Source organism: Nothobranchius furzeri, chromosome 4 (assembly GCF_043380555.1).
Source record: "Nothobranchius furzeri strain GRZ-AD chromosome 4, NfurGRZ-RIMD1, whole genome shotgun sequence".
NCBI classification, from domain to species: Eukaryota; Metazoa; Chordata; class Actinopteri; order Cyprinodontiformes; family Nothobranchiidae; genus Nothobranchius; species Nothobranchius furzeri.
Window position 1 is genome coordinate 2,359,732 of NC_091744.1, and position 27,314 is coordinate 2,387,045.

Genomic DNA, 27,314 nt, shown 5'->3' on the forward strand with positions numbered 1-27,314 from the left:
CTTGACATTGAGAAATACCCATCGTCCCTTCAGCGTGTCCTAGGTCTTCCTTTGGGTACCCATAAAATCTCAGAGAGGCATACAGGAAGCATCCTAACTAGATGCTCGAGCCACCTCAACTGTCTCCTTTCGATTTGGACAAGCTGTGGATCTACTCCGAGCCCCTCCCGGATTGCTGAGCTTCTCACCCTATCTCTAAGGGAGAGCCCAGACACCCTGCACAGAAAACTCATTTAAGCAGCTTGTATCCACAATCTGATCCTTTCTGTCACTGCCCAAGGCTCTTGACCATAGTTGAGGGTTGGAACTTAAACTGACCGGTAAATTCACCACGACAGACCAGTACAACGCCCGCATCACTACAGATGCAGCACCAATCTGCCTATTTCCCAAAAACATGGTCTCAGATTTAAAGGAGCCGATTCTCATCCCAGCTGCTTCACACTCGACTGCAAACCGCTTCTGCGAAGGCTGTAGATCACGGTCGGATGAAGCCAACAGGACCACATCATCTACAAAAAGCAGAGACCTGATCCTTATAAGCCACCAAAGCGGATCCCCTCAACACCTTGGCTACCTTTAAAAATACTGTCTATAAACGTTATGAACATTTTCATTTAACGTGTTTAAATAGTGTGTTGGGATAACTTGTGCTATGAATTGGTGCTATAAAGATAACCTAAAAGGAATTGAATGTTATTTATGAATATACTCAATTAATTTCAGTCAATATAATTAAAATATAATATATGATATTTTAATATGATATTTAACAAATGTTGAACAAATTTATGATATTCAGTTAAATGTGATCCTGACTTCTTTTTAGTTGGCCTTCTTTAACCGCTTGCTAATGTTTAATTCCCCATCACCGCAGGTTGAAGGGATGTTTGGTCTCTCAGGCAGCAGTTCTCATTCTCGCTTTCCATTGGCTAAAGCGCGGGAAGGTGTGGTCTGCTCTGGATGCTGCATCTATTGTGCGCTTTTGTGCCAAACAATAAACTGTGGAGAAAGCCTTGCTGCTGCTTCTGTGCACATTTTTTAAAGCGCCTCATTGACCTTCTTGGTCAAAACTTTGCATTTTTTTTTTCATTCCCTTTCGCTTCCACCTGTGGCAGGATTGATTTGATCATCGCTTCTAACGGAACCAAACAAAAGCAGCGCAGATCCGAGCCCTGCGTCTCCAGATGAACTCGGATTGAAGTTTCACACGAGGAAAAAGACGGAGGAGCTCAGATTAGATTTGGGAAGGATAGGGTCGGACAACGGGCGATCGAAGCGCGAGCGCTTCTTTGGCATCAGGTGCTCGTCCCCGCGTGCGTAAAACCGCTGTGGAGGATGCTCACGGCATGAGACGCCATGGCATGGTGTGACCGAGGGGTTCAGACTTTGTTGGCCATCGCGGGGGCCTTCGCCGCCTTCAGCCTCATGACCATCGCCATCGGCACCGACTACTGGCTCTACTCTCGGGCGTACATCTGCAACGCCACTAATGTCACCTCCGACGAAACCCAGACGCAAACCAAGAAAGTCAAAGGGGACCTGACGCACTCCGGGCTGTGGAGGATCTGCTGTATCGAAGGTAAAATAAATTACTTTAAATGTGCACAAACTTTTTCCTTCCTTCTTCTGCATGGCCCTTGTTTGCATTATAGGTTAGGGAAGTGATGCGCCCCAGGGATGCTGACACAGTGGTCCTTTGTTTTCTGGAAGGTGGAGATCTGTGTGCTCAGAGGCAGAAGAAAAGTTGTCCCCTTTTCTGAACGAACACGTTATAATTTTTGACTATGCACAGATTTTGTTTTCCTTTCACGAGCCAGAAAAATGTCAAATGTTTCCTCGCACATCCTAACTGCACAGCAACAGTAAGAATATAACAATAAATGATGATGTTTATCCTGTTTGAGCAAAAAAATGTTAAATAAACATTTTAATATTAAATTAGGTTTCATTTCAGTAAACGTTACTGTTTTCTTATAGCTATTTTGTAGCTTGGTCCTTGGGGAGTTTGGGGCTGGGCGTCTGGCTTCTGGACAACAGGTCGATATCGCCTTACACACACACACACACACACACACACACACACACACACACACACACACACACACACACACACACACACACACACACTAGCATTCAAACCAAATCAATACAGTCAATCAGCCGATAAATATAGAGAACTGTGGTTCACAGCTCTGTGTGTTGACCATTGTCGTTGCTTCCCTTAAAAATATTAAATCAGCCATATTTTTTCCTGTAAACATCCGTTTTTTTTTATCCATGCACAACCCTCTGGAGGTTTGTTGAGATTTTTCTCCACATGCCTTCAAGCAACACCTCACCTCATTCATGTTTTACAGCCAAACAGATGTTACAGTTTCAGCCACATGAGACCATTTCAGGAACTCTTAGATGACTTTTCTTTCTAAATAAGTGAAAATATGAAGACTATTCAACAAAAAACACAAGATAATAGATTCATATCTGAAAATAGACGTTTCCCCTTTTCCATATGTTTCCATAGGATTCTATGTAGCAGATGTCAGACAGAGAGAGAGCTGAGTGTTGTGGCTGCATCGGTCCACTTACCCAGACATTTGTCTGATATGCTGATGAATTCAGTCATTAGAGAACTCACACTCCAGGCTCTAAGTCTCCACCATTGTAACTCATCCTGGAATTTCATGTGAAAAATCCGTTGCTATTTATGGATTTCATGTAAAGTTAATCAAAAGACGCATCCGCTCTTCTTCTCTCTTTGTAAGAGGCTGCAACAGATTTGAAAAGGGCTGCAGAGTGTTCTTAAATGCTGCCTTTGAGGAGTGTTGCACGTCAAACGAGAAAGGGAAAGTAACACAATCAGGCGAGCTCTTACTTCTGTGGCTTCCTGTATCCACTTTAGTATCCACTTTATAATTCCTAAATTGAAAACTGAGATTTTTGGATGACAATAATTTATAAAATGTCAGAACAATTAAAACATTATCTGTGGATAATATTTCTTTTTTCTGTTTATTTTATTTGTCTTTTGATATTTCTCTGCCTGGAGAGCAACATGGAGTCCAACCAGTTGTATTGAGTGAAATGAGCAGCATAAGTAAAGAGAAATCCTCGGGAGAAACCATCTGAGTTTGTTGTGTAGAAACAAGCAGTTGGAGGAAAATGAACTTTCTAGGGGGGAAATAAATAAAAGGGACGAATTGCAATGCAGGAAGTCATGCTGAAATGTAACAAGAACCTTTACTTTAGGAACATGCTGCTGTTTTCCGAACATGCTGCCCTCGCACAAAAACATACAAAGTCTTTCAGGCAAACAAAGTCTGACATTAGAAGGTCAAATCCTGATGAAGATACATCCTAATATGTGTATCTGATTCATTTGGTCTCATGAAGGTAACCATTGTGGGATTTGTTGTGATGTGTAAATATTAGTACATGTGTTATTGATAAAGTGTAAATGGACATGGTACATTGTAAATAGTGTGTGCTGAACTGAACACTAGGTGGCAGCAGAGCACTGCTAATATATAGAGGTGTAGTGTAGAGTTCAGGGGAAGTTCTGCTGAGATGATTGCTCAATGCTTGTCCCAAGTCCCTGCCAGCCTGCTTTCCACAAAATACAAAACATTACAGTTAAAAGTAGACATGTTTTCTTCCCTTCACAAAGAGCAATTAGTCATGATTCGTTTAATTGTAGTTTTAGTGTACAGAGCACGTAAAAATATTTATGGTCTTGTAGCCCAGGCTCTGGCATTTTGTTAGAGGTACAGCTTCATTAAATTTATTCATATACAGGGTTAGGGTTAGGCATCAATTGGGTTCAAAGGGGTCCAATTTTAACACATTATCTTATTTTTAATTGATGATAATTAAAGCATCACATTAAAAAAAAGTGTGTGTGTGTGTGTGTGCGCGCGCGTGTGTGTGTGTGTGTGTGTGTGTGTGTGTGTGTGTGTGTGTGTGTGTGTGTGTGTGTGTGTGTGTGTAAAAGCCTTGTGAATGCATTAGAAAGATGTCAAAGGTGTCCTCTGTGAAGCAGCAATTGAAAAGTGATTCTGGGTTGCCGGGGGGGAGGTTGCTATGGAGAAGCTATGCTGAGTAATAAAAGATCGTCTCCAATCTCTCAGAGAAACAGACTCTAGGGAGAAACCTCCCCCCCAGTGAACTCGCTCTCTCGTTCTGCTTCGTCGTTTCACCGTCAAACCCCTAATTATTCCCCTACCAGCTTTCAGTTCACATCTTGATTCCTCAGAGTCATTTTAAAGCTATAGTCACCACTTTTCCTCAACTTTTGGAGAATATAATGAAGAAAGGTGTCCAGTGATGCTAAAGTTAAAATCTTGACACTGTCAGCAAAAATGCATTGAGCTTTTGGTTTGATCTCAGGAGCATGTACATAAATATTCAAAATTAAACTGGTGGAAGCTTTAATAAGCGAGCATTCTAAAACATGAGGGAAGTGAGTTTTTCAAACTTGAGCACGGTCAGGGTGCTGTTAAAAAAGAGACAGAGAGAGCTGAAACAGTCTGGATGACTGAGTCTGACACAGAGGAGCAAACAGAAGGAGGCTGTCTTGTCACCTAATCCCTGAATTTCTTTCATTTTCTTCCCCTGCTGTTTCAGAATTCACTCATGATGAATTTTACTGATTATAAAAAGTGTGATGCAGTGGAATAAGAACATGATTGTATAAAACATATACGGTGCCCTGACTGTTTGATTGTGACTCACTGTGTCACGGTACAAATGCAGCGGATGCATGTCTTACTGCATCAAACGTGTCCATATCAAAACGTGTCAATCATCTCAGTGATCTGTGAGCTTGTCAGATGCCTCGTAGGCCCCGGATACAGAAAGCCACTCAGGCTCAGAAGGAACGGTCAGTGGGCTAATCAGCTGATTTGGATTTCCGAGCTACAACTGAGCTCACCACAGTACCATCTAAGATTAAATGTCTTCTCAGGGAAAGAAAATTAACTGAAGCCAAAACTCTGATGGAGATTCGGACTCTAATATTTGCAACAAAATAGGCAGAATTTTCTTGATTATTTATTACTAAGAAAAGTCACTTTTGGACACGTTCTTGAGGGAAAAAATGCATTGTTTATGACTGATGGAGCGATTAATTAATTAATTAATTAATTCCCTTTATTTCAATTAAAGTCTTTATATTATTTTATGATGTTAATACAATTTTTCTTGGTTTGTTTTCACCAAAAAACACAACATTTAAAAAAAATGTGTCCTTGACTCATTAAGAGAAGAATTAAGTGTGAAGTATTGAAATGATAATTAATTGGGGGTTTTTTTGTTTGTTTTTTTGCTTTGACACTAAATTAATTGTTCTTTAAAAGTGGGTTTCTGTGGAAAAGGTACTTGTTGTGGAAAGCTCTTTAAACAGCCTCCATCTGGAGAAACAAAGATTATCTCTGAAGGGCTAACCATGAGTCACACCAGGACCAACATTAAAGCTGATAGCAGCCTTTTAAAAACAATTATAATCTCAGAAATATCATTGCAGTTCGTTCAAATACTATTTAATAAAGCCTTTATACATTTAGATTTCAAATGATTATTTACATAAAAATTTGTGATTATTTGCAGTAGCAAATAATCTGGTGCCAAGGGCACCAGATTCAGATAAGAAATAGTTTTGGGGCCAGACAGAGATAATTTCCTCTCTGCCTTAAAGTTCCGTTGGTCCTCAACCCCTCTGAATCCAATAATGGCGTAAATTAATCTATCCTAATCTGTGCTGATTTGTCCACTCGCTCCTTGATCGTATCCATCTTTTGTGCCAATGCATGAATCTCAGCCGAAGTTCCAAGCTTACGACTCATCTCGACAATTATATGAGTCTGTGCGTTCACAGCGCGGTATAATCCATCCCTGAGCTCCGGGAAAGAGCCAATATTCCTTGACAGCTCGTTAATTTTCCGGTAAGCCAGGTAACCTCCCAGGCCAAAAAGCAGGAATCCTGACACCAACACCACGAATATCCAGACGTCTTCAGAATCTTCTACAGACAGTTGCGATAAGAAAAACAGGTTCCACTGTTTCCTGGAGTCCATGATATGCCCAGCTGGCTCTGTCCCAGAGGGGCACCCGGAAGCCCCTTCTCCCGTTCTCATCGTTGAAAAAATGTTGTCAATCGAGTTGAGAGACCAACTGACCAGGTCCATTTTAGTAATTTCAGTTTCCAGTTTTACAGAAAAAATGCAGAAACGCCGTACACCCAGAGACAGACAAACAGCCTTGGGATAAGATAGGGAGGAGAGGAGGAAAAAAAGCGTCTGTACTCTCCAGGAGCCGGAAGAAGAAGTGCTGCGTTCAGTTCATTTCAGTTCATCCTCCTGTTGGTTTTGAGTGTTTCATTTGCTAATTTATCCACAATATATCTATATCTATATTTAACGTGAACATCTAATATTCCCATAGCAGCGATAAAGAGCATCTTGTGCACAATCAGACGATTCAACAACAACATTCAGCTGTTTATTTGCATTAATTTGTAATGTTAAATCTCCACAGAGAACAGACGCTTCACTAGTTGTTCCAAATCAACAGGATTGTTTAAATCGTTTAGAGGAAGTGTCATAACTGTGTATCACTCCGATTATTAAAATATTCACGCTAACAGATTGGTGTGTGTGTGTGTGTGTGTGTGTGTGTGTGTGTGTGTGTGTGTGTGTGTGTGTGTCCTCAGCATCTCTCCCATTAGCCAAAACAAGTTTTACACTTCATCTCAACGCTTAATTCTAACCTTTAGTTGTGATGTAACATTTATTACCCACTCCACGTTTCCTTTCACATTCTTACATCTGGGAAATTTGAAAGTCAACACTTTAAAAGTTAGAAGTATGTTTATAAGTTTTGAATTGGAATTTGTGCTTTTAAGCCTTTTTCAGGCTTCACGTCCTCTTTTTAAAGGAGCGTGCAAGAGCCAAAGTGTCAATACTTTTTAGGGTATAATTCATTATCCAAGCTGTTTCTGTTTGCATCTTCAGGCTTTTAAGTACACTTATAATTGCTACACTTGTTCTGTTCATGCTCTCGTTTTGTGTTGTGAGTTTAATGTTTATAACGAGCGCTCGGCAGAAGCCAACGTGGTTACAAACACAGGGATGGAAGGATGCAGCGGCCAAACCAGAGTCAGGCTTTTTAATTCAAAGTCGAAGCTTTCAATATTTAAAAACCTCCAATGTTTTATTCTGTTAAAAGTTTAGAAGAGCATTTTCTCAGGGAAAAGACTGGATCGTTGGATGGCAGGAGCCTGAAAAGCTCAGAACGTCAGAGACAAACCAAAACCCTCCTTAGCTGTTTTCACGTGTTATAGAGTCATCTTTGAATTTGAGACTGATTATTGGTTTCAATTCTAATCCTTCATATCAAACATCAATATAAGGAAACGGAATTTCCCTTATATTTTAATTTATTTTTCTTTTCATAGCATTAACTTCTGCCGCCGCCATAAGTCAAACTTGCTGCTTCTCCGCAGGTATCAACAAAGGAAACTGTTTTCGGATCAATCATTTTCCTGAGGATAACGACTACGATACAGACAGCTCTGAGTACATCTTACGTAAGTCAGAGCAACCTCTTCATCTTCAAACACTCCAACCCTTAATCCTCTGTCTTTTCCACCCGTCTGCGATGATGAAGTTATCACACGGGTACTTAATGTGTCATGACATCTCCATCCCCTCCCCATAAAAGCATGATGTCATGACAGTAATTGCAGTTCTGCTGATTACAACATGTGTCATGTGGTGTGCAGTGAGGTTTGTCTGAAATAGACTCGTCGGAAGGATTAGGCGCTTTATTTGCTGTTGCAAATATTGTGGCTAATCTACTAGAATTTCTGCCATTGAAGTTTTATTAACTCATAAAAACAAACGATATCTGGAAATACAAGATCATCTTTTGGAGTTTTTCATGCAGGCAGAACATGAAAATAGTCTCCTACACCTATCTCCTGCATTAGCTTCTGATAGAAAATAGACTATAGGATTAGAAAAGCCTGACAGTTCTACGTCACACTGTCACTTAACATTCCTCACCCATCTTGAGTCATGACGGGGAAGGCTGTTGTTGGTTTGGTCCAGATGAGAGCAGAGAACCTCTCAGCTAGTAGAAGCTAACCGTTAGCATTAGCATCTCCACCACACAACAGAACTCCTCCACACTTGTGTTATTTATGGAGATAAAACATCAATGTTACAATGCAAAAAAAAAAGTCAGAAATAGAGTTGTGTTGCTGTTATCCAATCAAATATCAAGTAAAAGTGATCCAGCTCACTTCTAGTTACTGTAACAGGCGCAGCGGAGCTTTTTTACCCAGAGTACAGCTTCCAAGGCATTAATTCCTGCTAGAGACAAATATACAGTTGATCTATAATGTAAAAAACAACTATAAGTGATAATGTTGCCCCAGAAACATCACTGTGACGGTCCAGTTGTTGATGTCACGATAGCCTGATTCTGTTTCCAGGGAAACTAGTATGGATTGCAGATTGTAGTTTCAAATCATGTATTACTTTGCAAAAAAAAAAAAAGAAAGAAAAAAAAGACTGCTCTGTGAAACCTATGCTGTTACCTTACAGAGGGATCAGAACCAGGAGGAGGACTTCTTATCTTAACCTTTCAGATTATTATTCTGTCCATGGTTTGGTTTCTACCACAGGTTCCACATGTGTGAGTAAATAACCACGTGTCTTTGAAGTTTTAGCAAAATATCTAATGATGTAATCAGTTAATGGACACCTTCAACTCGCTCTGATTAATACCACCACGACTAATTAACATCAGCCAATACAAAACTGGCAAAAAGTGAGTTATTTTTACAGATATGGAGCTAAAACAGGATGTGGCAGAAGCTGAGAGTCATTCCCACCTTGTACTCTGCACATTAAAGGGGAACTAGGCAGTTTAAGCTTGCTTTTAGCACCCCCTACTGTCGGTTAATAGAACAGAAAGCAAAACCTGTCTCTTCACTTTGCGTTTATCTTTTTAACACCTTAATCTAACAGCTGACACATCTCGCCAGCCTTCCTCATTGTCTACAGGAGTGATTCATCTCTAAATTAAACAAATCAGCTGTGTTCATGATCTAAAAAGTGCAGAAAACGTGCTGAAGCCAGACTGCAGCACCAGGTAGGTCACCTCAATTTTATTCTATGCCTCAATAGAGCAGCCCGCCAGTCTGAAGTTGCAAGTGGAATATTCTGGTCATGGGGGCGATAGGAGCTGGGTGGCCTTTCAATAACCCTGTAAAGGGTCGTTGTAGCACATCCTGGCTCAAGAAAACAATTTAAAAATATGAAAAATTTGCTAAGTATCCATTTAAACATTACACAACTTTTGATTAGAAATTTGGTAATAACCATCGGAGTCAGTCAGTGCGTCCGAATCGAGGGGCTTCATCCTTCCGAGTTCACGTTTTAAAGCTGTTATGGCAAATCTGCTAACAAGCCAAGTAATAGATGCTGAAGGCTGGGGGCAGGAAGAAGAAGAAGAAGAAGAAGAAGAAGAAGAAGAAGAAGAAGAAGAAGAAGAAGAAGAAGAAGAAGAAGAAGAAGAAGAAGAAGAAGAAGAAGAAGAAGAAGAAGAAGAAGAAGAAGAAGAAGATATAGCACCTCTCAAGATAAAAATCATGAGGTGCTTCACAAAAACCTAAACAAAACAAAATAAAAGTATACATTTTTTAATGATTGAAAACATGTTTAAAAGGAGAAAAGAACAGAAAATGTAAGGTAAGGGAGAGAGAAAATCAATAGGAAAGCGGGATCCCGGGAAAGGCAGAATAAGGAGAGAGAGGTGATGAAGGTCACACCAAAGCCAGCTTGAACAAGTGAGTCTTCAGCTGCTTTTTAAAGGAGACCACTGAGTCCATTGATCTCAGGCTCAGGGGGGGAGAGGTCCAGAGTCTGGGGGCCACAGCAGCAGATGATCTGTCACCCTTGACCTTTAGCCTGGTGCTGCACAACCAGTAGGCTTTGATCACTGGACCTCAGGGACCTGCTGGGGGTGTAGGGACTAAGAAGATCACCAATGTAAGATGGTGCTTGTCCATGTAAGGCCCTATAGACCAGAACCAGGATCTTGAACTGAACCCTGAAGTTGACTGGCAGCCAGTGAAGCTGGAGGAGAAGCGGGGTGATGTGGGTGTGTTTGGAGGACTTGGTCAGAAGCCGAGCACAGGCGTTCTGAACCACCTGTAGACGGTTCAGGGAGGTTCTGCTCAGACACGTGAAAAGAGAGTTACAGTAGTCTAAGCGTGAGGAGATGAAGGTGTGGAGAACTGTCTCAAGTTCAGAGCGGGACAGAATGGGACTCAGCTTAGCAACGTTCCTGAGATGGGAGAAGGAAGAGCGAACAAGAGAACTGACATGAGAATCCAGGGTGAGGGCTGGGTCAAAGGTCACGCCAACATTTCTGGATCTCCTTTAGTCCATATCACAGCAGGTCTGAAGGAGCCTCTGACTGAAGATGCTTTGATGCTGCATTGATTTTATGAAAATATGCACCATCAGCCAGGCTGTTGAGCATTTCAAAGTCTTCAGCCTTTAAAGGAGGTTGTGAGTCAGTCGATTTTAAAAAGATTGAGCAAAGCTTACAAATGACAGGAGCTGAGGGTCATTTCCAACACATATGCTGAGTAATCATGCACAATGAAATGAGATCATGAAACCTGACTGAGAAAGCCCCATTATTTCTAAACATAAGGGGATCTCTGACATTAAAGCCAATGCATAAAATGCATTCCTCCACGGAATTCCAGACCTTTAATTATGTTTGGACTCATCCATGCATGTGGATGCGTTCATTTGTTGTGCCAAAGCTTCTAGCACAGTTGTTGTAGAGCAGTGAACGTGTGCGGAGTACAGAAAAAATCTCTGAGATTCTTCTGTTTATGGTCTGCTGTGTCTGATGTATGTTTGCTTGATGCTTGAACTCCCCTTAAAGTCCAGAAAAAATCATTAGAAGGTGTTATTAGGCAAATCGCAATGTTCAGATTCAGGAAAAAGGAACATTTTACAAGTAAAGTATACTGAATGCTTTCAGTCATAAAAATAATCCTGCTTTTTTAAAATCCATCCATCTCATTCATTTATCTACGTCTTTGGGATTATGAATTTAAATTGTATGATTAAGGTTCAGAAAAGCAGCATTTTTGGCCTACAGTGCATTTTCTCTCAGGGTCTGGCCAGAATGAATGAATCATAAAGAACAGTAATGACATAATTTAAAGAGTGGTCTGGAAAAGAGGCTCATAGCTTCCAGGTGTCTCATCATCAGCACTTTGGTTGGTGCGTTCCTTTGGTCTAGACTAAACGTGATGCCAGCTAAACAAACTCATCTAAAACTTTAGCAGGAGTCATTTTAACATTTTTCATGAAGTAAATGGACTACAGATGCAAATTAGCAACTATGCTATAATCTGGCCCGTTTACAATCAATACAGTGTATTTGATAGTTTATTAGTGTGCATTGTCCTGAATAAAGAATTTAATTGAATTGAACTGAATTTTTTAAATAACATTTTAGAGCATTTTTTAGCTTCTTTAGTATCATGAACAGAGCAACCACTGAATGTGACCAAAAGTCTACAGTCTTGATGTCTATAGGGCGACAACAGCAGAGGAATTATGTGTCTGCCCTGTAATGGGAAGGTTGCAGGATTGAGCCCCGCTGAGTCTGTCGCTGTGTCCTTAGGCAAGACACCTATCCCACATTGGTCGGAGGGAAAGGTGGCGCCAGTGTACAGCAGCCTCGCTTTGGTTAGTGTGCCCCAGGGCAGCGGTGGCTACAATGTAGCTCATCACCACCAGGGTGTGAATGTGTGTTGTAAGGTGCCTTGGGGGGTTCTAGGACCCTAGAAATACAGGCCATTTATTATTTTTACAACCACCTGTTACCTGAAATTATCTGACGATGCACAAAGGAATACCCTCACATGCGTGTGCTGAATGTAGAATTCTCTCTGTCGCTTCTGAACAGGTATAGTTCGAGCATCGAGCCTGTTCCCAATTCTCAGCACCATCCTCCTGATGTTGGGTGGCATGTGTGTTGGCGTTGGACGATTCTACAGCAGAAAGAACAACATCCTGCTCAGTGCAGGCATCCTGTTTGTAGCCGCAGGTAGGACAGTCTAACAAACAAACACTAAACATATTCCATTCAGAGACACGTTCTGAAAGAAGGAGCACATGAGCAGATCTTTTCTTTAGTTACAGAAAAGTAGAGCTTGTCTCCTATCACCCACACCGCCTCACGACAAAAGAGTGTGTGCTTTGGAATGTATTCTGAAGGCTTTTTCTTAAAAAGTTTATCTCTAAGTGTGTGTGTGTGTGTGTGTGTGTGTGTGTGTGTGTGTGTGTGTGTGTGTGTGTGTGTGTGTGTGTGTGTGTTTCTACACCCTCCTCAGGTCTAAGCAACATTATTGGTATCATTGTCTACATCTCCAGCAACGCTGGAGATCCAAGTGACAAGAAAGACGAGGACAAGAAGAACCAGTACAACTACGGTTGGTCCTTCTACTTTGGTGCCCTCTCCTTCATCGTCGCCGAGTCTGTGGGCGTCCTCGCGGTCAACATGTACATAGAAAAAAACAAAGAGAAGCGCTTCCGAGCCAAGCGTGACTTCATCCAAATCTCCTCCTCACCGTACTCACGTATGCCGAGTTACCGCTACAGACGGAGGGGTTCACGCTCCAGTTCAAGATCAACCGACCCGTCTCGTGAGCCATCCCCAGTGGGAGTGAAGACTGGTGGAGGATCTGGAAGGGGGGGGTTGGGAATGAGCCTGCCAATGGGGGACATATCCCTGTATGGCTTCAGCAGAGAACCTTTGAAGGGCGGAGGTGGGCCTGCAGGGCCGTACAGCCCCGAGAGAGACTCTGGGTTTTTACAAGTCCACAACTGCTTCCAGAAAGATGTGAAAAATGCAGCAAACCGGAGGACCACACCGGTATGAGGTCAGGAGAGTTTGTTTTGAACAATTCATTTAATTAAAAGAAAGACTTTATATCTTGTACAGATGGGAAGACGTGATAGTTTTCCCCTGGAATCTTTCAGGCAGCATTGTTGAAAGGTCACGTTTGTTTTTCTTACATGCCACTGTGACAGAGAAGATAAAGAAGTGATTAACTTTTGCAGAAATGACCTAAAACTTGGAGCAGATATGTGTAGCGATGTTTAATGAGTTAAATTCTAGTGTGTATTTTCTGAAAAGTGACTTCTGCTTTTACATCAAAGCTCAAAGAATGTAGTGTTCATACTGGTGTTCCTCATAAACAGCCATTCGTTGACTTTGCATGATTAAAAGAGTAAGATATTCTTAGACTCACTGCTCAGTTTCACTCTGATTCAGCATTAAAATTGTGTTTTTTATTTTGCTTTAGTTTTTTTGTGAACTAGTATTTAAGAATAACTCTGAAATATGTCTGAAAGTTGTTGCTAAAGTGTAGAGATTAGTGTGATTGTTTGTTATCCCGGCTTTCCACTGGACGAGTAAGCACCGCGTATCATAATGCCCACATTTGCAGCTTATGGTTACCGTTGTATTTGACGGGACCAGATCCCAACTCGCCAAGTGCGGGACAGAGACTACTCAACGTGGGATGATGTGAAATTCCAGTGCAACAAAATTATTTTACAATTATGGCCCACAATTAAACAAAATGGAGGTTTAAGCAGCTTTTAGAGTTTTCATTTAATATTTTCCACAACATTATGGCAGCTAAAGTACCAGTAATATTATTAGATCTATTTGTGTTTGTTTTTAATCAATTTTACACTAAAATTAACTTCCAATTAAAAAACTATCCATATTTTTTTGCCTTTTTTTTCTCTTAATTTAGAAACGAAAAGCTGTTTTTTCAAAAAATGACAGTAAATCTCTTATAGTAGATATTGTGTGAACCGAAGGTGTGGACTCGAGTCACATGACTTGGACTCGAGTCATTATTTTAATGACTTCTGACTTGACTTGATAAAATCTATAAAGACTTACGACCTGACTCGGACTTGCACACCAACGACTTGTGACTTGAATCGACTTGCATCTGTTGACTTGAGCATATTTGATATTTTAGCACAAAAGTGGCACGACATGGACAAAAATCATAAATCATTCTTCGTTCTGGGTTTGATCTTGTTCTGCTGAATGCAACAGCACTTGGTTTATAATCAGTTTCAGTTGCATTTCCTGCTTGTTTGAGCAAATAAATGAAGCTTTAAGAAGCTTTATTTCTGGAATTTATTCATTGTCATCGTCATTAAATTGAAGTTGGACAGATGACTTGGTTACGACTTGAAAATTAAAAGTTAAGGACTTGGACTTGACTTGGACTTTCAGATCATTGACTTTGGACTCGACTTGGGCATGGTTGTCTTTGACTTGGACTTGACTGGAAAGACTTGTGACTTACTTGTGACCTGCAAAGCAGTGACTTGATCACACCTCTGGTGTGAACTGGTGAAATCACACGGGATCTCGCAATTTTCAAATGATTTTGAGAACCTGCGAGACAAGCTACATGACATGCTTTCTTTGCTGGTTTGCATCTGAAACACTCCTGTAGGGAAGGGGCACATTGCTGAGATGATGGGGAAAACGCATCTATTACATTTTGCAAAGCTTACGCATCCAGTGTTTAGCCCGGGTAAGAAGATCATAACCTATTGTAGATGTTTTTAACCCAACGCGATTGGTGCTAACCTCATTTAACCATCTCAAACCTGCTCTCAACTCCAGTTAACCAACTTATTTCACAATACTTGCTCACAAGAGCAGATGTAAATCGTGTCACAAACGAGTGTGTGTTTTTATGGATGTGAAATGAAACCCTTAACTTCTGTAAAACTAATTTATGTCAAGGTAATATACATTCCAGTTCTGTGCATCAGATGAAGCATTGTTTACAAAGACTGCTTGTGTAGCCTGCTGTCCTTTTGCTCAGGGATGATGCACGGACAGAGTCCTTAGTAAAGTCAGACAGACTGTTACAGCGTGTCTGTACAGCAAGGGCGGTTCTAGGGAAGGGATGGGGGGTTGGGTCCAGAGCCGGTGCTACAGTAATAGCAAGCTTGGACCCCACTTTGGCCCCCCTGCTGAAGACAGACCCTAAGCATTAATAAGTACTATTTTTGTGATCATTTAGCCTAATGTAAAATGGGAAGACAAAGCAAAATCTTCATGTTGTCACCGCGATAAATAACAATGTCTTTTTTGCAATATAGGCCTAGATACATTTTGAAACTAACTGAAAAGCTGTTCTACCTAAAGTGGCTGCAACAGAATTGCTGTAATATTTTTTTAATCAATCATTAAAATTTGATATACTTTTGCTAATATCTTTTTAATGTCTTCTTACAAACCTGCCTCTAATAGAGCAGCTTGCCCCCCCCCCCGCCCCCCCCCCCCCCCCCCCCCGGTAGAACCTCCCCTGCTGTACAGAGTCATGGTCGTGGTCCTGTGTGTTGTTGTGGATTAACTCAGTTGTTTTCATGCATTCACGTAAAGAAGTTTATCTTCTATTGTAGCAGGCTTTTGATCATGATGCAAGAAATGTTGACAAGCTGTTTTCTGTCTCAATGTTCCTCCTTAGCAAGAATTCTTGAGAGAGTTGCATTTTCAAGAAGTTGTAGAATAATAAAATAATTCTGTGTCAGGATGTGGTCCTGTGACTTTTTGTTAGTGTAGTATGTTAACTGTTGAGCAGACATTGGTTTGCAGCAGAGGAAAGTACCTCTTCCAGGTTTGCTGCTAACTTGTCTTTGTTTTGCTTGAATTTGATTTGTGGGTTTTTCTTCCAGCTCTTTTGAATCTATAAATAATTATTGAGGCGTAAAATGGGCCTATTCTAAATGCCATAAAAAAACATTGAAGATTTTAGATTCAAGATCATTTTATTGTCATCGCACAGGTGTAAAATGAAATTGACTTGTGCTCATTAAAGACAGCTCACGTACGGTTCAAGTCCCTGGACACAAACATATCAGAGGACCTGACATGGAGTAAAATAGTCATTTTTACTCCTAGCTAAAACTGTAAATGGCTTGTATTTATATAGCACCTTCTAAAGTTGTACAACCCCCAAGCTGCTTTACAACTCATCAGTCATTCACCCATTCACACACAGATTCACATGCTGGTGGCGATGAGCTACACTGTAGCCACAGCTGCCCCGGGGACTTACTGAAGGAAGCATGGCTGCCGAGCACTGGTACTACCAATCAGAAGGTGTCTTGCCTAAGGACACGACTGCGAAAAGCTGATCGAGGCGGGAACCTGAAATCCTCCTGTTACGAGGAAATTAAAACTCTAAAATTAACATACGCAACAAAGAGCAATAATGCTGACATGATCAAGCTTTCGTTTATTGTTTTTGTTGACTTGCAACAGAACTTATCTTCATTTTTGAGGATGTTTCATCTGACATCCAAAATGTGTATTTTTGTGTTTTTCATGGTTAAAAACCGTATGTATGTCGATGTTAAAAACTCTTAGCATAGCTGTGTTCTGGATGATGATGATGATGATGCTGACGATGATGATGATGATGATGATTTACATCAGCATTAACACATCAAAATGCATCCTCTTCTATAGGTCATTTTCATGCTGCTGCTGCTTCTGTCAATTCTGTTGAGCTTTTTGTTTTGTTTTCATGGATCCTGTAACTACCCTTTACCTTTTTTGTTTTTTTTCCTTCACATTTTTATCTAAATCTTTCTTTTCTTCCCCCATTTTTTTTAAATGGTTTAATTTTTTGTTTTTCTTTTAGTTTGTTCTTGTGAGGCGTATTGTGATTTTTATCTTGAGGTGCTATATAGGGAAAAAAAGTTATTCCTTTAAAATTTAAAGCAAGAATATTTTAGCCTGGCTGAAAGTCCTTACAATCACTCTATGGCGCCAACAGTGTGGTAAACCAAATTCAAATGGCTTGATTGTTTAAGTTTTCAGGTTGCAAAGCCACAGGTGAGCATTTGAGAAGTTTACAGCTTCAGGGGAACGTTGAAAAATTTGAATATTGTGCAAAAGTTAAATTAGTTTCAGTAAATTAACACTGAGTGACCATCTAGGCTCATGAACCCTTTGCAGGTGCTTTGGATTCATTAGCTGATTAGAGTGTGACAGGTTGAGCCTAGAGCATTGACCTTTTTTAAATGTTTCTATTTGTGTGAGATTAAGAATTTGGTCAAATATTAGTTCTTCAGAAAAATGTAGCACTCAGTTATTTGTTTAGAACTTTTCTCCAAAAATGAATGCCCAGGAAAATCACCAGGGACAAAAAATGGCTAAAACATTTAAAATAGCCACACATTTCCACATTTTAGAAGAATTTACATAAAAATTCTTTGTATTTGAGAATACCTGTGTATTTTCTGAAAGAAATCTAAAAATATTTCTTTTTTAAACTGGCCTCAGTTGTAATTTGTCTTATATCAATACAAACGTTTTGAGTTCAACATTAGGGCAAAAAACACTTTTCTGAAATTTTTTGATTAATAACCAATTTTCAGCTTTCATTCTTCCAATCGTCGAAACAGACAAAAAATTCTTCAGAAGGTTGATGGATTGGGTGACCTTCACTTATCAGCTGGAGCCAACTGCTCAAAACCTCATGGTATCAGTCAGAGGTGTGGACTCGAGTCAAATGACTTGGACTCGAGTCAGATTCGAGTTACTGTTTTAATGACTTCTGACTTGATTTGATAAAACCTATAAAGACTTTTGACTTGAACGCCAATGACTTGAGACTTGAATGGACTTGCATCTGTTGACTTGATGATGACAAGCATATTTGATATTTTAACACAAAAATGGCACGACATGGACATAAACCATTCTTCGTTCTGGGTCTGATCTTGTACTGCTAAATGCAGCAGCGCTTTGTTTACTGAGCAAATCAATGAAGCATTAAGAAGCTTTATTTCTGGACTTTATTTGTTATCATTGTCATTAAATTGAAGTTAGACCGATGACTTGATTATGACTTGAAAATTCAAAGTTAAGGACTTGGACTTGACTTGGACTTCCAGATCATTGACTTTGGACTCAACTTGGACTTGGTTGTCATTGACTTGGACTTGAATGGAAAGACTTGTGACTTGTAAAGCAGTGACTTGGTCACACCTCTGGTATCTGTAACAGAGATGACTCCTTTGTGGGATAAAATATGAAGAAATGCTTCTCTGCATGAGCAAAATTTGTCTGATTATTTTATTTTAATACTTTGAGATTAAAAACCAGCTGTTGAGATTGGACATTTAAGTTTGTTGTCTGTAATATTAGATTTATATTTGCTAATAATTCATCAGCTGCTGATTAAAGCTGGCCAGCCTCTATTTTTCCCTACAGTCATTTTTCTTAACAAATAATTTCCCAAAGAAAAGCTTTGACTTGAACTTAAAACATAAGTCAGGAGAGTAATTTCCCAAGAGATTTCATCAAATAAACCAGAAATACATTTTCTAAATCTTGTTAAGTTTCCGCGCTTTAAAGAAAAGATGGATTTTTTCAGACATTGTAGTAAAAATGGTGTTTTCAACAAATCTGTTCAAATGAAACATTAACACAAGTTTTATTAGCATACATCTTGGTGTGGAATTGTAAAACATAAAATATGTAAAGTTGTGGTTTTGAGATCACTGCATTAAAGAACAATTACGAGCAGATTCATTTATACATTTTCCTCTTTGTATGCATTTTCTGTTGTAGTTTAAAAGTGCAGTTTATCTATTTCTTTAAACAATAAATTTATTGAATAGTTGCTTTTATACTCAAACACAAATGTCGACTTTGAACATAAGAAAACTTCCTGACATGCTAAACTTTACCTGAGAATTCAACCAAATCTGCACCTTGTCACTATATTTTTTGCACCCTATGGTTTAGTCTGTTAAAATGCTATCTGGTTTATATCGCAGGGCTGATGGCCTTGTGCTCACAGCTATGAAACCAAACGGCAGACAGTCAGGAAGCCACAGGGTGTTAAAGGACATCAGCATCAGCCAGCCCAATGCTTGACTGAACTAACAGGCTCCCAAATGCTCATCCAGACTTTGGAAAGTTTGTCTCTGGGAAGATTTGGAGCAAAGTTGGTGTTTGTGTGCACGAGTGGCGCTATTGTGGCTCAGCAGCTCGCCTCGTTGGCTAGTCTCATCTTCACGGTTTGTTTACCAGTTGGCTTTTCTTGTCAGAGGTTGGAATCGGTTTAATTTGTTTGCGGGTTTGTGAATCGTTGCTGCAGCGGCATCAACACCCAGACCCGTGAAAGAGCCAAACGGTTTCTGCTCCCCTGGTCATAGTTCTGATTCAAGTCACTGAGATGTGTGAGAGGATGTCTTGAATTAGAACTAACATATTTCCATTTATGGGACGTGTTTTATTTTTGGTTATGCTTGAAAGAGTTGGGTGTCCATGTTTTTCCCCTCCATCCATGAATTTGAGCAACTCCCCTTCACGCTTCTCCCCGCCTGTAAAGCCTGGTGAATCTGAATGCCGTGGACCCTCGCTGATATTTTCATCCACAATAAAGCTCCACTACCTCCCGTTGAGTGCCAGTGAAAGATCTCCTGCAGTAATTGAGAGGAAAATGGCAGGGTTACCTCTCCATGCCATTGCAGGAATAACCAGGCTACTTATTAGGATTCGTGACTCACTGCTAAAACTTACAGTACACAGCATTTACAGCTATCAGGGACTATTTTTATAAACAAACATACACTTGTACAAATATAGAAAGTCAATTTATTTAACATAATTTAACTGAAATCTGACTCTTGGATCCTTTCTGGCATTCATTGTATCGTTGGTAAGTACGCAGCTCAAAGACTAGTGCATGATCACAACTTGCAATCAAGGAGAGTAGAAGTCAAAACTCCACAGGCGTGCCCTCTCTTCGCAAGTTCTCTTTGAAAATTTAAAACAGCTGTTGGTTTTTTCTCAGCAGGGGTTTGATTTATTTCTCCCTGTTGATATTTATGCCACACTGTCAATCCAGAGAAAGCAACGCATTTATTCGGATGGCATCTGTCACTGTGCTAAGACTGGATTCAGTCAGCAGCAGTTGAAGCTTAACCTTTTTCATTGGCTGTGACAGAATTTTAAAAAAATCATCTGATCAAGATGGTGGGGTTTAATGGATCCAACAGACTGCAAAAATAAACATGGATCAGGTTCATTAAGTAAAAATGTGACCCCAACCTAATTTGACTTTTAGACTGAAAGACAAGAACATAATCTGTGCGGCTTTCAGAAGGACAACCATTTATTTGGACTGCGGATCATTTACAGAATATCTCACTCGTCTTCTCCAACTGGGGCAAACCAATATCCCTATCATTAAAGGGATGCTAGGCAGTTTTGCTTGCTTTTAAAACCCCCTAGAGTCCATTCTAATTTCACTGTTATATCAGAAACAAAACGTATCTTCTCGCTGTGAGTTTGTCTTTCTAAGACCTTAATCTAACAGCTGAAATGTCTCCTCAGCTTTCATTAGTTTCCACAGGAGTGTTGCATCACTAAATCTAACAAATCAGCTGTGAGCATGATCTAAAACATGTGCGAAATGTGCTGGAAGCAAACTGCAGCTCTACCAACCGAAAGGGAAGGTTCCATGGTTCCCATCTGTCTGAATGCATGAAAAAACGGGCTGGTTCCTGAAATCTCTAAAAAGTTCCTATAGTCTGAATGTGCCTCATGTCAGCTCCACTCCACTCCACAGCTCCCCCCTTTTATTTTGAAATAAATCGGATGCAACTTCATGGCGATCCACATGCAGAAACCATGCAGAAAGATGCCACAGCGCTGCATCCACATTGCACCGCAGCCAGTGTGAGTGCCCTGATTGGGCTGTAGGACTTTGCAGAAGTTGCATGGATTCTGATCCACATCTGTTCCGCACTCGATGTTAAACGACTTTAATGAGGCCTAAAAAACCGGATCTTTACACAACAAACATTGTTTCCTTCTTTTCTCCATTTTTTTATCCTTGACACAGATTGCTTTAGATGAGGGTCAGCATTTGCTTAGGCGACATTCGGGCGAGTTTCCAAAATGTCTCAAAACTTGCATATTTGTCACAGAGCCACACTTTCATGAGATTTGAAATTTGAACATGTCTGAAAAATTTACAAAACCAATCATCCGTCAAAATTGTCACAAGAGCTTTTACAGGTAGCTGAAACTGTTTTCTTTGGGAGGAGCTGGTAACCAGAATGCAAAGAGAATGAAGAAAAACTGCAACCAAACTAAGACATTTTGTGACTAAACTGCAGCAAGATAACATGATAGTATGAGCGTTGCAGTTCATTTGCCATTAAAGTGCATGCCGAACATATTCACAGTGCAAGACTTTACGTCACAGCCTTATTTCTAAATATATTAAATACATTTTTTCTTCTAAAACTTGTTTCACATGCAAATAAGGATTCACAGCCTTTGTCATGAAGCTTAAAATTCAACTCAGGTGCAACCTGTTTCCACTTATCGCCTTATATGGACAGGTGTGTGTATTTACACGTCCAATCAACTGAATTCACTGCAGGAGGATTTTTTTTTAAAGCTGCAGAAAGAGCTGAAAGGAAGATAAGTGGAAACATGTTTCATGGCAAAAAGTGTGCATCCTTCCATATATGTGATTCCTCTGTTTTCCAATTTGTAATAAATTAGCAGAAAAAACGTGTTTTCAAGTTTTCATGACTAGCCCACCGAATTTAGCATGCATTTAATCCAGATTATATAAACTAGATTCCTCTTTTATTCTAGAAAACAACAAGTGAGGATTCATGAGAAGTTGAAATTCATATAAACAAATTAACCAAATTTCTTATCTACGGTACTTGTAACAAATCAAAGCTAATGAATCTTTCTCTTTTTAACCCTTGTTTTGTGTTAGTAAACTGTTTACACCTGTGGTGTTAGCGGGTCCATTTGGACCCATGATTTAAAAATGCTTGTTTTGGGTCAAAACGGACCCGCATAGATGAATGGTAGGATAAAGACAACAAGTAAGTTTTTATTCCATAAAACCAACTTTTATTTAACCAGACCAATTAACCAAACAATTTAGCCATTAAATGAACAATGATAAACAACACTGTGTGTGTGGTTGTGTGCGTGCACATGCACCTGCATTGACCATAATAGGGATGTGACGTTCACGAAAAAATCGAATCTTTTGAACAGGTTTGCAAAGGGTACGATGAGAGCCGAGTCCCTGTAGAGAGCTGTTCATCTTGTCTTCCATTAGCAAACCTCCATGGAAGTTGGTAAAGCGCACCCGCTCAAACCCCACCCACCACTGTGACAGACGTAGAAGGAACCCTAACCAACCCTCACGGGACCCCCCCCCCCCCCCCCCCCCCCCCCCCCCCACGTGAGCTGTGGGCCAAAACTGTGCACATTGGGCTATAACTGATCCTCAGAGCAACCCATAGCTTTTAAGTGAGGCATACAACAGCCAGTTTTCTCTGCTGGGTCATTTTGAACCCGTAACACCACAGATGTGGAAACAGCTCTTGTTACAGTCACAAATGACCTTCTCATGGCAGCTGACTCCGGTTTTCTTTCTCTACTCATCCTTCTTGATCTTAGTGTAGCTTTCGACACCATCTTTCACTCAACCCTTCTTAACCGGTTAGCTTCCCTTGGTATCACTCACACTGCTCTCGCCTGGTTCTCCTCCTATCTCATTGGCTGATTTCAGTCTGTTCAATTAAAATCCTTTTCTTCTCACCCTGTTGCTGTTTCTGCCAGTGTTCCCCAGGGCTCTGTCCTTGGACCTCTCTTATTTATCATCTACATTCTTCCACTTGGCCATATCTTTCGCAAATACAAGATAAATTTCCACTTCTATGCAGATGACACTCAAATCTATATCTCCTCTCAACCCAATGCTATCTTCCCTCCAGTCTCCCTATCCAGCTGTCTCCTTGAGATAAAATCATGGTTCTCTTCAAACTTCTTGAAACTCAACAGCAATACAACCGAAATTCTACTCATTGGCAAACCCTCCACGCTGAACATATCCCCCAGCATATCAATTAACATAGATAATTCCTCCATCCTTCCTTCCCCTCATGTAAAAGTCTTGGAGTCATCCTTGACAGCACTTTATCATTCAAAGCACACATCAATAACATCATTCACTCAGCCTACTTTCATTTACGCAATATCAACCGACTCCGTCCCTCTCTCACTCCTCATGCTACAGCCATCCTCGTACACAGCCTAGTCACTTCTAGGACTGATTACTGTAACTCTCTCCTTTTTGGTCTCCCCCATAAATCCCTCCATCGGCTCCAACTCCTCCAAAATGCTGCTGCACGGATCATCACTCGTACCCCCTATAGAGATCCCATCAGCCCTGTTCTTCAGCGTCTCCACTGGCTGTCTACTGAACGCAGAATCTCATTCAAAATCCTGCTTCTCACCTACAAAAGTATCCACTGTCTCGCCCCTCCTTACCTCCGATCTCATCCATGTTGCTGTCCCATCTCGCTCCCTCAGGTCTTCCTCTGCCATTCACCTTGTGGTTCCTCCCGCTCGTCTCACCACCGTTGGAAACAGAGCTTTCAGTCGCTCTGCTCCTCGGCTCTGGAACTCACTTCCTCCTGACATCCGAAACACTGACACCCTCCTCTCATTCAAATCCAAACTCAAAACTCACCTGTTCAACCTGGCTTACACTCTCTAGCCCACAAACTCTTTACTATGACATTTATAGCAAACTTTTAGTAATTTTATTGTTTAAATTATCTTATTCTTATTTGTGTGTAAGTTTTATCATGTTTTGTGAGGTGACCTTGGGTCTTGGAAGGCGCCTAGAAATTAAACGCATTATTATTATTATTATTATTATTATTATTATTATTATTAGATGTAACTTTTTTGAGACCTTTAGAATTGATTAAAATTGTGAAAATTGATTTTGCTGCATTTAAATAGGTGTGTCTGAGGATTAGATGAAGCCTCATTCCAGGACAACAAAAGAAAGCGTACTTTTTACACATAAAATTCAAAACGGGTCAGTTTTAACCCTAACAAAACAGAAAGGTTAATCACATACAAATAAAGTAAAATTCTCAGGCTTAGTTATCTGTGAATATAACTCAAACCTTATGCTGAGAATCTGGAAACCCTTCAAACGCTGACTTTCTCATAAGTTATTTGGTAATCCAAACGAGTGGAGCAGATATTGACACCATTTGCTCCCTGAAACCTTTTAGTCCATTCCAGGTTTGGGGGTAGGGCAGACATGCCAAAGCCTCTTAGTCTTCAGTAACTTCTTTCAGGTTTTCTGAAGGGGTCCCAGTTGTTCCCAGAACAGCTGAGAGGGTCCTGCAGCCAGGTGGCCCCATCTGATAGACCTACAAACAAAAGCGCGTTTATTTAAGGAACGCCAACATTTGCAGAAGTTTTATTTCATCAAAAAAATTCAATAACATAAAAATTGTTAAATATTAACTAAATAAGCTGAAAGTGTAAGTTCCTTTGTTGTGAAAATAAAGAAAAAATACTAGTTCCTTAATGTAAAACACTAAATCTTATGTATATAGTGAATATTTTCTTTTTGATAAAACTTTTTTTCCCAGTCTGAATATTTAAGCGGACCAGAGAGGGGATTCAATAAAAAGTTTGTTGACCACTGTCAGGCTCTCTTGATTTTTTATTTCTAATTTTATTGTAACTATTTTTAAATGGTTATTTAATCTTTATTTTTTGTTATCCTTCTTATTGTGTTAGTGAACACCTTGAGATTTTTTAAATGCACTATTGATAAAAAGCCTTTCTTCTTTTTCTTGGTATTGAGTAAACGTGTTTTTCATGAAGTGTAATGTGGACGTAACATTATGTCACAAAGAGCTGAACACTGAACAAACAAAACATGGAGGGAGAAACTAAATTTAAAAAACAGAGAAGAAGGAAAGAGAGAGAGAGAGAGAGAGAGAGAGAGAGAGAGAGAGAGAGAGAGAGGCAAGGTGACTTAGGCCCTGTCCACACGTAGCCGGGGATCTGCCAAAACGTAGATGTTTTTCTACGTTTTGGCCTGTCGTCCACATGAAAACGGAGTTTTTTCACACGAAAACGGATCTTTTTAAAAACTCCGGCCAAAGTGAAGATCTGCGTTTTCTCCGTTTTGGGTGTCTGCGTGTGGACGGACAAAACCGGAGTTTTAAGGTCCGCAACGTCACTTTCCGCGACAAAAAATGCTGACATCACGTGTGCGACCTGTGTTTCCACTAGCCGACAGCATGGATGCCCTCAGTGCTGCGCTCGCTTTATCAATGGTCCAAGCGCTTTCTGCTTGTTTGTTTTTACAAGCGGAATTACTGCTCCTTGCGGAAGACCACAGACGAAGGACGAGGTTAAGAACGGGGGAAGTACTGCCGCCTACAGGTCTGGCATGTCCTTAACAACGTATTTATCCGGGTACATGTGGACAGAGTTTGTTTTAAAACGCGGTGGTGTGGATGCAAGTTTTTGGAGGGGCGGATATTCGTTTTTAAAAAACCCCGGCTACGTGTGGACTAGGCCTTAATCAGGTGTAATAAAGGGAGTCATTTGTCACTGATGATTTCAGTCACTTGGATTTTCAGGCTCATGTTCTGTCCACACAATTAGTCCACATGATGAGTTTTTCTCTCTTTGGCGTTATTTGTAGAGCCAGAAGCGTCTCTGAGGACTCAGACTCACTCGCAGCACTTGTCTCAGTGTAATGGAGGTCAGAGGGTGAAACAATTCATGTCTGTGAGGTCAAGTGTTGCTGCTCTTTAAAGGTAATTATTTCTGTTCCATCAATCAAAGCAGTGATGAGAACGGGACTGCTGAGTCCAAAGCTCTGCTCTGCGCGTCTCCATGGGAAACTTGCCTCCTGCTGTGATCCACACTGCAAACTAAAGTTAAAAGACATCAAATCCAGAGAGTGATGGAAACGCTACATTTTTTAATGATGTTTATGTGGAAAATTGTTCATTTCTTTTTTTTTATTCTTTAATCATGTTTGTAGTGACTAACATTAAATTTAAGCTTGTATTCTGAAAGAAAAATGGCCATTTCAATATTTAAAACTTTACTCGTATTTGTTTTTCTTTTGAGCAAAAAGATACAAATTTCAAAGTAAAAACAATAATGGGATGATAGCTAACACACACACACACACACACACACACATATATATACATATACATATAGGCATCAAGTAATGGCCTGGTTCTCTGGGCCACATCACTAGTGATGGGATTTATGGCTCTTTCATGGGAGCCGTTCATTAGTTGGTTGCTTACCTCAAAGAGCCGTTCAAGTGACTGGCACCTTTGAACGAAGTGAAGCCAAGACAGCGGGGGAGGAATCAAGAGCAACGTCTTCCTGCGGTGTCTGTGAGGGCGCCTGGGGTTGGTTAGCGTTCCTCCCATAGATATGTATATAAACACGTGTTCATACAGTATTTGAAATATACAGAAACAAGGTCCAAACACAGGCTAAACATTCTCTGTGTAATTTACAGTCAGATTTCTTAGAGATGTGTGATGGACACAGAAATGTCTGTTCAGTGTGTTTTCACACAGAAACCTCGACCTAATCAGAGATTTAATTGGTGCTTTGGGCTAAGGCGAGTCTTTACAACTTCTGAAGAAAACTTTCAGTTTGAAGCAACAGTGTTTAATGCCATAAGTTATTTATATCAAAAATCCTGCCTTAGAGTTTTCCTCACTTATCCTCCATTCAAAATCTAACAAAATTAATTAATGAAAACTTTAAGTAAAAAGTACTGAGATGCGGTTTAATAATGTAGCTACAAAACTGTCACATAAGTTTTACGGATATTTCAGTGCATCATTCACAAATAAAAGTATAACAAAGTCGCTTGATTTAATACATTAAACATGAAGCAGTGCACATGTTCTCCTGGTTCTACTGATGGATGCATTCATTAAAATGACCGTTCGGGGGCAAATAAATCACCTTTCATTTTCGTTTGTCCAGAGTCCATTTGTGTTCAGAAATCAAATTAGTCTGTTTACAGAATGAGACAGAAAAGGCTGCAAAGGTCTGTGGCAAACATCCGATATAACAGCAAAAGCTGCAAGAAAGAAAGAAAGAAAGAAAGAAAGAAAGAAAGAAAGAAAGAAAGAAAGAAAGAAAGAAAGAAAGAAAAAGTAAAAAAACGAACCCTAAATGAGCAGTGACAGTAATGTAGGATGGGAGATGCAGCAGGCAGTTGTAGTTGTCATGATTACCTCTGGCACTCTAGGTTCTTTCCTTTTGTCCTGCTTTTCCTTTCTGTGTGTGTGTGTGTGTGT

At 40.2% G+C, this 27,314-nt stretch overlaps 1 protein-coding gene across 1 annotated transcript; it reads left to right on the forward strand.

Annotated features, from left to right (window-relative positions):
- The first annotated feature begins 633 nt into the window (after positions 1-633).
- On the forward strand, positions 634-13,301 carry LOC107391657 (voltage-dependent calcium channel gamma-4 subunit). The gene is made up of 4 exons (XM_015969066.3): positions 634-1,582; positions 7,499-7,582; positions 12,001-12,141; positions 12,428-13,301. Exons 1-4 carry the CDS (start codon positions 1,360-1,362, stop codon positions 12,973-12,975), a joined length of 996 nt encoding a protein of 331 aa, XP_015824552.1. The 5' UTR covers positions 634-1,359; the 3' UTR covers positions 12,976-13,301.
- The last annotated feature ends 14,013 nt before the right edge of the window (positions 13,302-27,314 follow it).